The sequence below is a fragment of the Chroicocephalus ridibundus genome, chromosome Z (genome assembly GCF_963924245.1).
Source record: "Chroicocephalus ridibundus chromosome Z, bChrRid1.1, whole genome shotgun sequence".
Taxonomy (NCBI): domain Eukaryota; kingdom Metazoa; phylum Chordata; class Aves; order Charadriiformes; family Laridae; genus Chroicocephalus; species Chroicocephalus ridibundus.
Genome location: NC_086316.1, coordinates 59,550,516 through 59,565,607, shown reverse-complemented (window position 1 = coordinate 59,565,607; position 15,092 = coordinate 59,550,516). Strand labels below are relative to the sequence as shown.

Here is a 15,092-nt window from a genome sequence, read left to right as displayed (position 1 = left end):
ATCCTGGCTAAAAATAAGTAAATTGACCCCTAGTCAGGAGCTTTAAACACTGGCTTTCTGGCCTTTTTACTTTGTGAAACAAGTTGTAAAAGAAATCCTTTGAAAACTGGTCTACCTTCTTAATTCATCAGCTGCACTGTAACATTTTCATCTGCTTTGGTGGTCCCATGGAGGCTGAGAGAAGACTAAGACAAACAGAACTCTTGTAGATAATATTCCTAGAACATATCTTATCTTTTCTTATCTTACTTATGAAAGCAATAAATCAAAGGCAGCGTGATAGACAGCAAGCTTCAAGGGGCAGTGGCTTCAGCTGCTACTTTGCCTGAAGCAGAGAAGACAAGACTTTTTTGATGCCACAGTCTGGTAATGTGAAATGAAAGTATTTGGGAGACTACCTGATGATCTTACTGGTGGTGGGCGTTCAGATTATGTCACAATTTTATATTACTCTTTTTCAGGAGTGATTTTTAACAAAGTTGGGCCAGAGCTTCTAAACAGAACAATTCAGTCTTTTAAATCACGACATGATAATAGCCTAGGAGAAGGCTCTAGAAATTGTTCTGAGGCTGTACATAAAACCCACCAAATGAGTCACAGCTCCTGTAGGTTTTGCCAGTGCATGAAAAACATGAGCTACTGGTTTTTGTATCAAATAGCTGTTCTGACCTGAGCTTAAAATTGATTTATGCTTTGTCTTCCATTTGTTCCAATCTGCACCTCAGTGTGCTATAAACTGCAAGAATTTTAAAATGTTCTGTTTTTAATTACTCAAGGTTGCCCCTGGAACTGCTTTTTATCCACTATCTTGGCTCAATAAATTCAGGTTTTCTAAAATGGTTAGAAATAATTTCAGAGAACCATGTATTTTCCTTCCAAATGAGTGTACAATCAAGTATACAATAATAACTCAGTAAGTTTAAAAAGAAAGAAACATATAGTGGGAACCTGCACCCTGCTAGTCATACCAATAAATAGTCTGCTATGAATCATTTTAGAGCAATCTTAGTGCCTTTTAATAAAGGATACTAGTGTATACATTTGTTGTTGTTGAACTCGAACTCGGTAATTTGGTAATTAAATAGAGTGATTGACTTAATTGAGAAACGAAAAGGCTGTCTGGACAGCCATATAAAAATATTTGTGTGAGAAAAATGGAATCAGGCATTATGTTTTGTTTTAAAAGTACTTATTTTATTATGTTTTATTTCTTTATAAATTCAATCTTGAATATAGATTCTTTTCTGGGACACTGTGTAAACTTCCCGATTGGTATTTGCATGTATGTCAGTTGTTCCTCTCTCACCTTTTGAGGAAAAAATCATGTTACAGCTATACTAAACAAGGTAAGAGCAGCTGAGATTTAAAGTATTCTCTTGTTTCCCTGATAGGTTATTGTAACATTGATGGATTTCTGTAATAGATTGGAGACTTTGAGTTCTCCACATTGCTAAATGAAAAACTCAACATATCTTAATACACCAATCCAAGGACCCTGGAGAATAATAATTCAGAATGTATCATATCATATAAAGTGTTTGTTACTGGCTAACAAGTGTATTCCCAATGTATCTAGAAGAGAAAAAACAATTACTGTATAAGATGATAATGTAGGCAACAGTTTTAATGGGGAATAATATATTGTGTTTATATCACTGATCTAGGCAATGCTTGCAAGAAAGCTATAAAGTATTATTAATATATTACATTTTTACAGACAAGTAGAAACAGAAAAATTTACTATTAATTGTATCTCTCAAAAAAGTACATCTTAAGGTCTGTGTTGTGGGAACAATACTTTCTGCCACATGAAATATAAAATAATTTAAGAAATTTCAACATAAACCTCAAAACTTCTGCTTTAGAATAAAAAGCACAAATTCTTGATCTTTAATCATACCTTGATCGTAATCATACCTGCAGTCCTTTTTCAATGCAGATACAGAGTGTAACAAGAAAAGCCCACTGTTAGGAGATACTTTCAAAGAATAATTCTAGATAGCTAATCTTTTTTTCTGCTTTATGGCATTGCTTTTGCCAATCTCACTGGAGGACAAAAAGAAAGAATGAACTTCTGAGGAATACCCTATTGAGTGGAGGAAGAAATATTACTTTCTCAGATGTAGCATTTTGTCTAGAAGCAACAGAATAGACTTAATGAATTGTGGAAATGTGAATTAAGTTGCACATTATTGATATACAAATTTTAGTTATAGGCAAATGATGAACTGAACCTATAGAATATGCATGGTGAGTTGTATCTGATATGCGAAGGAATGAACTGTAGGCTAAGGGACTATCAGAAGATGCTCTAAGTCCTTTTGGTACTGCTATAGCTGTGCTATGAAGTATCTGGTCATTGTAGTCCATTAGTTTCGAACATGAAGTTATTTTTTTATTTCATAAGGTGTTACTAATAAGCTTCAGGTTTTTTTGAAGGGTTATAACTAACAATGCAAAAATGCATAACTTAGGATCACCTGATAAATTAATTATTTGGGAAAAAGTACATTCAAAATAGGGATGTGGGTGGACACAGAGGATCACAAAGCAATTAGCCAAAAACCCCTGCTGGACTGTATCTTTTAGGGGATGGACACCTTAACTTCAGGTGTCTGACTGTTAGAAAAAGATCATTCCTGTTGATTGGTTTGTTAAGACAGAGACCTTGGACTCCAGCATTCACAGAAGGAAAAAAGAACTAAGATCTATATCTCATGAAGTAAATCAAGAACTGTGGACAGACCTGGGAAAAAGCAAAGGCATTTTGAGGGGAAAAAAAATAAAATAAAGTACCAGGAAAGCGTCGTATTTTGTCAGAGAAAGATCTGGTCTTACAATGACAATCTGTCCAGAGACATCTCTTTTTCCAAAGTACCAGGTCTTGATGAACTGAAAGAAAAGTTATTTTCAAAATTACCTCTAGCATGGGCAGAATTCACATGCCTCAATTCAGTGGCAGCCTTTTTAAAGAGTCAGAGAAACCAAAAATGTTGTTTATGCGAGGCATTAGCTGTCATTTCCAAGGCCTGACTTGGTCTGAATGAGCAACGCCTATTGAGACTCTTGTATTGTGACAGGTTTTCTCTGTTTCCAAGTTCTTGAGGGGAGTGTGGATAAGGCCCAAGAAACTTGGAAGCTCTTAAGACAGATTTTTGTTCTAAGTATTCCCTTGTGGCACTCTAGATCAAATGCTGTCACCTATAAGTATGTTGTTCTTAGATCTTCTGTTTGCTTACGCATCTGTATCCCATGTCTAGACTAGCTGCACTGAACCAGATCCATTTGAGTCAGAAGAATAACATCTCCTGTGTCATTGCCACAGATACTGCAAATCAGTTCATCTTTCCCTCAGATGTGATAATAATCTTTACCTGTTTTACAAGAGTATTGAAACTGAATTTACTGATATGTGTAAATTGACTCAAATACGTTGCTTAAACTGCGAGAGCATTTTAATTCATTTTACAAATAATTTACACAAGAAAAATAGTTATAAAATGCTTAACCATATCTCTGGATAGCTCCAACACTTTCTTGCTTGGAAAAAATAAGGATATTGATGGGATAGACATTTTTAAAAAACTGATCTTTCAGGGGCTATTTTAATGTTCAGAGAATGGTGACTGTGTGCAGAAGTGCCCGTCTTTGGTGACTAGCCTTTATGCAATTGGAGATTCTGGTCTGACGTTTGTATAGTTGCACCGCTGACAGGAATTCTCCTTAAATACAATATTCCAGTTCTTAGCAGCCGCAGAGACAAGGTCTTGTAAAGCTGTAACAAAATGGAAACACAAGTTGAAACACATTTAGAATGGTTGCAAAACTATAAGGCTAAAAAATATAGATGCCAACAGAGACAGAAAAGCTATTGGCAAGCAGGATGGAAAAAGTCGCAAGAGACAACTTTTTCCCCAGATTTGTGGGGAAAAAATGCTCATTCTGATATTGATAGTGATTGATACTTTCTCTTGTCATTCATGAAGATGGCAGAAAACTGAGCACGCCTAACAGGACAGCAAGAATAGGAAAGCCAAGAAAGACCCTGCCTTGTGCATCTTACCTTACTAAGGTTTCTTCTGTAACTGAAGCACTAAGATGAGTTTTGGACAGCAGTATGGAAGCCTTTGTCCACTGCTTACAGCCCATAAGCTGCCAGTCTTTTGTGAGGGGATGAGAGTTAACAGACAACAAAAGGGAGAAGGGAAACATCAAAGTGGGTATTAAAAGATTAAAAATAATAGTAAGCAAAGGGAGAGAGAAAAGGGAAAAAGAATTGAGAAAGAAAAATGGAAATTGGAAAGACATTAGTCAGCTGTGTCAGAATGTGGAGGAAAAAACACAGGGGCTAAGTGTTCAAATACTGACCCATCACTAGGGGGAAAAAAAGAAAAATTCTCTATTGATATAGGAACTTTGATATCAAACACTGATAAGCACATCAAACACAACTCCTCGGTTGGAACTGAGGAGGACAGCTTTGGGATGTATAAATTACTGTACTTTTGCTAACTGTTGACTGTTACCTAAATTACTGAAAAGTAGCAATTAGAGAGAGTAGAGATTTTAATTATTCACTCAGGTAAAATTGTATTTATGGTAGACTGCTGATACTTAATCTACAAAATCTTAATCCAATAGGTAAAACATTAATTTGATCCAAAGGAATCAACAAAAAAAGGTGTCAACTGCTGAAAAAAAGTTAATTCAATAGATTTATTTGGTCATGTCTTTATTACATGTTCAAATATGAGTTGAGAATTTTTAGTAAATAAGTTAGAATATTGCAGTTAGAGTGCTGGGAGGAGCATTTCCAAAGTAAGAAAGGAATCTCTTTTCTCCAAGTATGGTCTCTCAAAACGGGATGTTAAACGAACTTCAGACTTTGACAAGAAATTTTCCTGTACTTACATGTGTGTGGGCATTTCAGCACAAAAAAGCTTTCTTCAACAAATCAAAACACATTTAAGTCATGCCTGTCATGTCACTCTAGGCTCAGTATTAATGTCAGTGTTTCAGCTCAGTTTCTGCCAGTTTATTTTATAAAAAAAATGCCAGACTTTCTTTTCAGATCATTTTTACCTGAAGGTGTCCTTAAAACTATTTTGTGACTTCCCATCCAAGGATTCCTGTTTATGCCCTTTGAAACATCACTTCCATGTGAGTGTGTAAGTTGACTCCTTCTGGTGAAGCTGAGTGTTGCTTCATGAGCGATAAAGACTCTGTGAGGAGCATTGCGATGTAAATTCTCAGGTGGGACTTACATTCAGCCTGCCCATCGTTGTTGTGGTCCAAGATACTTAACTATACCCTAGACATCAGATCACACTTTTTGTTCCACTATGTGGCACGAGCGTACTGAAGATGCACGGAGGGCATGAGATACCGCATGCAATCCTGTTCTCACTGGAGTGAGAAGTTTTGCTGTGGATGTCTTGGGTGTGGAATGACATACAGCCTCACACAGAAGACTCTGTATTTGCCTTTCTGAACACAGACCTCTCACTTCTAATAGCAATTCACCACTTCACTGCTTTGGGTGGTGAGCTCCTGGAAATCAGGAAATGGCAGGGAAATCCTCATCGAGACATGGAGTTAAAAGGTCTGATACCTACAAGATACACTGATTCTTTTGCATCGGGGCCTACTGATGTTGTCAGTTCAGTGAATATATTTGCATTTTGGAATCAGTATAGGTGACGCAGCTGGAAAACTCTGGTAATAACAGAGAAAGACAAACTCTTGGGATGGCATGTGGTAGCCCAGACATAAGTGCAAGATAAAAGGCCAACCGGTGTCATGTTCAAACATGTTTTCTCTGCATTTTGAGAAGGATTTATGTTAACTGATGTAATCATCCTGAAACACCTATGCAGTTTTGTTTCTCGAGACACTTAAATGCTGCCTGAACACTGTTTTTTGTTGTGTGATTTTTAGGTTTTTTTTTTAAACAGGGGCCATTCCTACTTTCTTGACAGCCCTCCCTCTCTTCATAACATCTGCTACTTGTGACACTTCTGCCCTCACTGGCAGTTTCTGTGTCAGTGTGGTTGTGGCAGCTCAGCAGATCTTACATTCTGTGCAAGGGTACCAAAGGGAGAAAGTGTGGATGAAACATGAGCAAAAGCAAGTAAATCTGAAAACACAATTCCAAGTGCCTTTTGGAGTCCATGCTCTTATGGAGAAAATGTCTTGTAACACTTCTTACTGCTGGGTCTTTACAGTGGTACTTTGTTACTGATTTTAACAGTGAAAACTAAAATTTCAGCTTCTCCTGCACTGACACAAGTGCCTTAAGCTTATGCATAGCCATAGTTGCTTCAGTCCAGCAGATATTTAAAGGTTGCAAATACCCATTGTTCATTCCTGCAGTTTCTTGTATACAAGTGTGTGCTTTCCTTTTTATATAGTCCTTTCGAGAATGTAGGAAGGGAATTCTCTGTGAGAGTGTTTCCTTAATTTTGGGGAAGTATACTAAACTTACGCCTTTGTGGACAATATGTGAAACTGAAGCAATGCTGAAGGGTGTTTTCCTGTTGCATAATTGGAAATGGCCGGGACAGTTGCCTTCTCACCCTGAGCACCCCCGAAGTGTGGTACAGCCTTTGTCTTGCTGAAGTCTGGGTGCAAGTGAGAGACAGGGACAAGATGGCCAGGATCTTATGCTACAAGATTCCTAGGACACATTACAGATTGCAAACCCTTGTGTGGTTCTAACGAGCTCTTAACACCTCTCTAGGTAATAGTGCCAGTGATTGCTTTCCGTTACTCTAATACACACTCTGTAATCATTTGCATTCGTTTTCAACAGGCACTTCTGTCCAGTTTAACTCGGTGGAAAGTCTGACGCATTTTCTTCAATTCCATGAGATAGTGATGGCACGTAAAGAGGAGTTTCTACCATGCTCTGTAATGGAAAAGCACTGGAATTTCTACAAAGGATGTGAGGATTTTGGGTTCTAAAGACTTCTTAAGTGCTAACATTTTTTTCTTCATCATCACTTGAAAGTAAACATTTGAGTTTTAGAACTAAGTACTTTGTTACTGTCATTTTGATAAATCATTTGCCCAGCACTCGGAATGGACTGAAAAATTGTTTAGGTAAATGAGGAACAGGGGAGTACTTTGTAGCAGGTGAGGATAACTGTCAATATTGAATTTTGCACTGTAAGATTAAGAAATGGGGAAGTAGGCGAGGACTGTTACACATTAGTGCTCATTGTGAAATACATTTGCAGTTGGTAACTTTGTATGAAACTCCACTGATTTCAGTGACTGCCCATGCTTCAGAACCAGGTAGGTATCAACACCGATAGTTGCTTCCTACACCTAAACGTGGATCCTCTCTGCCTGGGCGTGTGCCACCAGAAATGGCTGTATGTGTTTGTGTAATAGCATAAGCTGTTAGGTTAGGCAAAAAAATCAAGATGGGCAGCTTTGAAAATCACCAGCAGCTTTGCTTTATTTGGCATGGGTATATGCAAACATTTGAGAAGGGGGTGAGTGCTGGGAGAGGTTAAAAGAGGAATCTTGGCCATTGGAAATGCGCAGGGAAATTCCATTTGTGTTCCAGCCAAGTCTTTCTGATAGGCAGAAAATGTGCTGGCGTATGGCAGGAAATAAAGTTAACCTGTTTGTGGAACATGAATTTTTCCACCTAACAACTCTTAGATACTCATCCCGATCTCTGAGGATTTCTATTTGTTTTAATTTTACAATGTGTGAATCTGCCTCAGTGGCGTATTTATAACACATTTGACTGTCATTAGAGTTATCTGCATTCAAACGGCATCCTTGCTCTTCCGTTCTCTGGATTATAAGAAGAGATGAAATAATAGCACCTGCTACTCCTAACTCCAGTGAATGGGATGAGAAATATCTCCTGTCAGTACATAACAACCTCAGCTCACTATTTGGAGTGCGAAGGGCTGTTCTGCAGAGATTTGATTAGTGTCTTAAAGAGAAGGTGGTTTAGGGAAGAGAGCGGGGTCTGATGTGCAGGTCTGCTCTGCCCTAGCATGCATGAGCGATTGTAGCCTGATGGGCTGTAAGGATAAAGAAATGCAAACTGCCTGGAAGTCAAAAAGGTTAAAAGCTACTGAGTGACAGGTATTTCGTAAAGGTCACTTTCCACACAGGTAGAAAATGGAGCGGTCGCACAGCTGCAGCAGCAAAACAAACCTGAAGGCGTATTGGTTTAAAGGAAATGTTCATTCAAATACTACACTTCCACTGTCCCTGAAAAGTGAAAGGCTTTTAGCTGTTAAAATGACTCTGGAATTACTTACGTGTTTGTTTGGCATTTTTTCTTTGTTACAAGGTGTCTAATAAAATTAATGTATAAAAACTGGGAGGATTTGACAGTAATACTTTTAATCCAGTATATTAACATGATTACGTGACCTAAGGCAACCCTAAGGTACGGTGACAAAAAATCTGATTGATTCAAGCTGGGCAAAGAGGTAAAAATGCAGTGTTACATGAAAATCACTGTGTCTTACTGATGCTATATGTAAAAGTAAGCTACCAGGGTGGTTTTTTTCCAGTAGTTGTATTTTACATAAGCATCTTGAGAAAGGTGTTACCTTGACAAAATATGTTTTAATATCAGTAGCAAATGTAGGATTCTGTTTCCCAAATCTTCTTACAACTGTGAATTTTCCCTGTTCTCCCTTACTGGAATCTTTTTTGTAATGTAAAGATCCATTAAGAGATGACAAAAAGTTATACCATCATGAATAGGATTTTTTTTTCTCTGTTTAAATTTATGCTTTCTAAGTGTACTTTTGCATAAAAACGTAAGCGGTTATCACAGGTCAAAGACAGGCAGCTAATTAGTGAACCTGACTACAGCAGAGCGATAAAGCTTGTGCTTACGAGGGGCAAACAGCAAGGGTTAGTCCTCCCACCCCCTCGTGCCCCTTTCTGATTCCATTCTTTTATTTACTAAACCCCTTCTCTGCTCCTAGGCTGTGAGTTAGTGCGTATTTTCTGTGGTGCAGGCAAAAGTAAAAAGGATGTAAAATGCAAAGAATACAAAACCCCTGGCATCTTGCCTGCTCTTAATATTCAGATGGGGAATAAGAGGAGAAAGAGATGATGCAGTGAATAAAAGCCACAGATTCAGATTCATATTTCCATGGCTTTATTTATTTATTTATTGCCGAGGTGGAGTTTAAAAAATCAGTGGGAAGATTAATACCAGTGAGGAAGAATGCGAGGCACAAAACAAAAGAATGAGAGTGAGAAGGAAGATAAGCAGCTGGGAGGCAGACAATACAGCACAAGATTCATAGATTTTAAGGCCAGCAGGGACCAATGTGATAAGCTGACCTCCTGAATCACTCAGGCCAGAGGTTATGAAAAGGTGTAAGCAAGGGGCACACGGGGAAAAGGGAAAAGAAAGACAAAGATGCAGATAGAGCTAAATTCACTGCAGGGAGAGGATCAGCACAAAACATTGCACCTTCTTGCCAGGCAAAGGTGAACTGTAACCAGCAAGAGCAGTTAAGAGAAACGTGGGAACGTGGAACGAAGGCCAGCTTTGGAAGGGCTTTTAAAGTACCGTAAGGTGCAAATACACCTTGGGGTTTTGGTGGTGAAATGAAGTTGGGGTCGGGGCGGGGGGAGGCAGAAGCAGTACTAGAATAAGGTTACCGTAGGAATTCGGATAAATTCTTGGAGCAGTTGCAGTTGTCAAGTGTTTTGTCATTAGGACTTTTTTGTTCTGGTTTTCCAACCTTAATGTTAACTGGAGAAAAACACCCTGTTTAAATTATCAAGAAAATGAACAACTATATAAATGAGATTCAGGGCCTTTTTCTGGTCGCCGGGAGTCAAGTAACCAGCCGTGTAGGAGATCACGTAGGTGATCTGGAATTTGCATTAATTTTCTGGCCGTATCAAGAAAATAAGCTTAAAGCATGACACCTGAACGGCATAAAACATTGTGAAGATGGAGCGGGATTCAAAGAACTCTAAAGTTTTTCTGACATATACGGTTTGGGGGGTTGATGTTTTGAGGGGGGCAGAGGTGAGGTAGTGTTGCTAGGGGTTTGGCTTCGTTTCTGGGAGAAAGCTTTACCACTGACACCAGTATTATTGTAACAGGTCCAGCAGCTGCATCCTTTTGATTCCACCTATGTTTCTGCAGGAGGAGCTCAGGCGCACGGTTACGAGTAACTCAGCTCCAGTAGCTTAAGCAATTAGCAGCTTCAGCCGAGCTGTCACAGCTGTGCGCCCTGCGCCACGGCAGCAGGCAGATGCCCTCCGCTCTGCCGGCCGCTTCCACGTTTCTGGAAGGCCCTTGGAGAGCAGAGCCGCGCAGCTCAGCCTGGCCTTAAAACACCAGCCTTTTGCCTGGAAGTCGCCGGGGAACTGCAATACTCCAGTGCAAGGGCGGGAAGTATTATTTTCCCTGTTAGCGGAGGTTTAAAGCCAGATCCGCGGCTTATTCGTTCGAACCGGCCGCCGCCGCCGGACCCCTACGCCCACCACACTGCAGACCCGTCCCTCGCACGCCTCTGCCTTCCCGCGGCAGCCGAGCGGGGGGAGGGCAAGTAACCCGGGCCGCACGCTGGCCACAGCGAGGGCGGGGGGACCCGTCCTCGGGGGCAGATGCGCCCGGGCCGGGCCCGCAGCCGGGCCGACGGCGGCGGGTCCCCGACCGACCCTGTCTGGTCGCCCCCCGCCCCCAGCAGGCTCCCTCCCGGCGCCGCCGCGGAGACCGGCGCTTCCCCCTCGTCCGCCCCGCCTCCGGGACAGCGGGCAGGCGGCGGGCCACCGGCTCCTGCCGAGCCCAGGTGCCGGCTCCCGGGGAAAGGGCGGTCGCGGCCGCTCCCGGGATCCTCGCCGCTGCCTCCTCCTCCTGCCCGGCAGGTTGCGGGGCGGGCGGCGGCGGCCACAAGCACACAGGCAGAGACACGCGTGGGCGCCTCCGGGCCCGCCCTGCCCTGGACGGCCGAGCTCCGCCCCGGTGAGCGGGCTGCCGGCGGGCACGTCCCGGGACAGCGGCAGCGGGGGGAGCCCGGCCCGGCCCGCGGAGCAGGGTCCTAACTTTTTGCGCGGAGCGGCGCGCTGGGGCCGCAGCAGTTCCCGCCTCCCCCCGGCAGCGGCTCCGCCATAGGCGCAAACTTGGAGGCTCGGCCGCGGCGGCGGAGTTTGGGGAGGAGGAGGAGGAAGAGGAGGAGGAGAAAGAAGGAGAAGGGGCGGCAGCTGCGTGGCTCCGCGGGCGCGCAGCGGGTGCGCGGGGGCGGCAGGGCTGGGCAGGGCGCGGCGCTGGCGGCCGGAGGAGGAGGAAGAGGAGGAAGAGGAGAAGGGTCAGTGCCGGCGGGTGCTAGCGGGGAGCTCCGGTAAGGAGGCGTCGTGCGTCTTAAAAGTTAATTACGGGGGGATTTTACGTGTCGGGGAAGAGAAGGAGGCAGCGGTTAGCGGGCTGCCGGCGCCTGAGGTCGGGGCGCACACCTGCCCGCGGCCCGGAGCGCAGTAGGTGTGCCCAGATGTTGCAGGCACATCGGCTCTTCTTCAGGAGCAACAGTTACACCGACTCAACGTGCGGTTTGGTAACAGGAACCCGGTATGCTGTGATGTTGGCTGAACTCTCGTCGTTGGTTTTGGGTCGTTTGTTTTTTTTGTTTTTTTTTTTTGGTTTGGGGTTTTTTGTGTCTCTCAGTAAATTGTTAAAAACGTACGTGTTAGTCTGTGGCTGTGTTTTATTTGCCAAGTGCTCTTACTCTTTCCTTTAGTATGGAAAGAGGCTCTTTTTCCTTGTGAGGAAACAAAAAGTAACAGAACAGAGAGGATCTGTCAGAAAAAAATGTGGTGGTTTTTTTGTTTTGTTTTTTTTTTTTTTTTTTATCTTGAAGAGAGACAGTAGCAGCTTCTGTCTCATTTTGGGGTGAACGGGCATAGTAGTATCAGCGTTAAGTCTTGTGGAAGGAGACCTCAAGGGGAGTTTCCCTTGAGGTTAACTGGTCTGCTGTGTCCCACATGAGGATCTGCTCCATTGAACATCCTCTGACTTGTTCCAAAGATCTAGTTCATAAACCTGCTTGTCTCATTTTGTGTTAGGCAAATTTCCCTAATGGTAACCTTTGGAAATAAATAAACTTCCTTAATAATAATCTTTTTGCATTTGATAGCCTGGGAGAGAAACACCTGAGGGCTAGATATGGTAGATAAGCTTGTGACTGCAGGGTAGGCAGTGAACAGGAAAGAGCTGCTCGCTGTCTTTCAGAATGAGAATTACAACAGTCAAGTGACACTGGAAGGCGAAAGATTGAAAACAAGTAGGAGGAAGAGGGTTTTTCACACAATACTTAGGTCTGCTGTGGAGTGTTTTGTGCCTTCCTCAGTCTACTGGGTGTCACAAAACTTACGTGAGTTCAAAAGCACCTGGATGGAAGAAATCGAAACTTCGTGAGAAGTAGAAAGTTGTAACCCCTGGCTTTGGAAACTGCTGAGTTGTAAGGGACCGGAAACTGAAAGAACATGGGGAGAAGACGTTGGAGAGTACTTGTTCTCCTTCTGCTTTTTCTCCTCTTTCCAAGCATCTGCTCTGAGAAAACATCCTGGGCTGGATGGCCCCTATGGATGTGATGTGCCTGTTCTGCTGTGCATGCATCTTTCTGAGATGGTCGTAGAAAGGGAAGTGAAATGCTAGTGTACTTGTGCATCTGTGGGGTTTGGTCTTATATATCTGATACTGATGGCTTTTGGTCCAGTTCTTGTGTATTTTTCTGTACGGTGCCCACTTGTAAAGATATTTAAAGATCACTAACAACCCTGGCTAATGCTTTTTGACACATGATTTATACAAATGAGCAGTTCTTAAGGACGTCAACATTTTGAAAAGCAGTAATGGTGATAAGGGATACATTCAGGCTTGAATTGCTTGTGTTGGCACAATGCTTGTGCTGGGATTACACTGGGGATGCCAGAAAGTGGACCAGACACTGAAAACCCCTTGTGTACTGGGTTCTATAGATTTTGTGGATGATAATCCATACTGTGCATGCTATTTTCTGGCCTAATAGGTGCAAATTATTCTACTCAGTCAACAGTCCGTCTGTCATTATCTTAAAAATGCCTTGGTGCCTGAGACTAGATCTCTGAAATTTGTTAGAAGTAGTCCAGGTGAGCTGGAAAGAATAAACCAGAGGTAAAATTAAAAAATCACAAGGGGTCAAAGCTGTGTGCTATCATTAAGTATAAAAAAAAAAAGTGAGTGCTGATGGAAGGGAAGCCTGGAAAATGTTGAAACACTGGTTGAGATCGAACAGGTAAGTCCAGGCGTTGTTGATCATGTGGATCTTGTCAGCCTGGAGGCTGTTTAGCCTGGCCAGATATGGCTGAGGGTCTCAGCGAGTGTCCACGATGTACAGCATAATTTCAGGAAGCTTTATGTCCACTAGCAGGACAGAAACACAGCATTTTCAGACTTAAGCAGAAAGATTTCAGGAAAGGGCGATACCGGGATTTTGTAACTGTGTTAGCTATTGGTCAGAGCTAGGACTGAAGCATCAGAGAGGTGCTGATGTACCTGCTCGGACATTAGTCTTGGTGGTTACTGTGTACCTACGGGTCGGAACTGGGAGCGTGGGCTGCCCGGATGTGTGCTGATGAAGTGAGTTTGGTATCGCTAGCAGATGATGCTTAAGAGGACTCTAGCAGGAGTTTATGGTGTTTGCATAGCTGTTACAGCAACAGAAAGGCATCAGGAGTCCTACAGTGACTCCAGCTTTTGAGGTCTCCCAGGAAATATCGATAAAGGAACTGAGAGATGCAGCAAATGAGTCACAAAAAGCTCATTTCTGCAACATAAACTGCAGGGTGCCAAATCCAGCAAGAGAGAGAAGTTTTGCGTAACTCTGTCAACAAGTCAAGCCTCATCAGACCTCTCACTGAAAAATTTAGAAATGAAGAAGGCTTCAGCAGGACTCACAATGTGACCAAGTGTGACACACAGGTCCTTCTGCTTTGAGTACAAGAGGGACAGCAGTGAAGAAAGAGTAGTTCTCTAATTGCATGACGCTCAGGCAGGCACATCATTGAGCAGATGACAGGGTACATACCAGCCCATTGGAGACCCACACGTCCTCGTGCGCCATCATATTGTCTAACTGCAGCGTGGCTTGCACGGTGCATCAGGGAGCTAGCTGCTGGCCCGGGCAAGATTCCTTGGTGCTAATCAAAGACTTTTTCCTTTTGGATCAACATTGTGGAGCACATTTGGCCTGTACATGTTTTTGTGGTGTATCATTCTTTGATGGCAGGGGGGTGTCTTTCTGCATTCTTGCTTTTCGGCAAGGACCCTAAGGCACCCTACATCTTATGCAAAAGATGCACAGCTGTCTGCAGACCTTTTCCAATTTTGCATGTGCTAGAGCTTTTGTCTCACAGGCGATTGCCAAAATCTCTGTATTTCTATGTTTTTAGTTCTTTTATCAATTAATAACATTTTGAAAACATTTCCCGCCCCCGTCACACTGGGTAAAATTGACCCAGCAATTGACCATGCTGCATTGCGTCTTATGCATACAGGGATTGCCAGGTATTAAGCAGGGAATTTGGAAACTGTTCTCACTGTGTAAATTAGCCGTGCTGGGCCCGTTGAGCTAAGGTAGGACTGCAGGGTGCCGTGGATCTGCGGTACCCAGACCTCTCTTCGGAGCTTGTGAGATTCAGCCCGCTTCTGCCACACTGGAGAATGGAGCGCAAATAATAAGCCCCGTAGGACAAAGGTGTGCGGTTTATAAATCCATATGAGCTGGAAGGCTGATGGTGACGAGGAGGCTGGTGTGCACAATACTTTGGTCAAAATGTGGATGGAGAGCAGGGGAATGCTACGCACGCTTTAGGAATACCGCCGCTGCGCTTTCCTGCGGGGAAGACGCTGTGGTATTTGTGGTACATGCAAATAGTACAGTCTTTAGTTCCTAATATTCCTTTGTAACCACTATGCACACAAAGCCTAGGTATAATGTCACAAAAATGTATTTCTTGCCATAGAAGAGATATTGTATACCATACCAGGTACTTAGGTATAGGTGAACTTGCAATGCAGATCACCTAAACAGAGTTTCGAAAAGTAT

General features: G+C 42.8%; 2 protein-coding genes across 3 annotated transcripts in view; both read left to right on the top strand.

Annotated features, from left to right (window-relative positions):
* Positions 1-8,608, top strand: part of ANKRD31 (ankyrin repeat domain 31) — a 66,701-nt gene extending 58,093 nt beyond the window's left edge. The window contains exon 26 of the mRNA XM_063319582.1: positions 6,812-8,608. Coding sequence (XP_063175652.1) covers positions 6,812-6,963 — 152 coding nt within the window. The 3' untranslated portion in view covers positions 6,964-8,608. The remainder of the gene's footprint in view (positions 1-6,811) is intronic.
* A 2,389-nt stretch (positions 8,609-10,997) lies between these two features.
* The window catches only part of GCNT4 (glucosaminyl (N-acetyl) transferase 4), a 35,460-nt gene continuing 31,365 nt past the window's right edge, over positions 10,998-15,092 (top strand). Inside the window, exon 1 of one of the 2 annotated variants that reach the window (XM_063320747.1) lies at positions 10,998-11,351. The gene's annotated coding sequence lies outside the window, so the exon portion shown is untranslated. The other variant, XM_063320748.1, reaches the window with a different exon arrangement.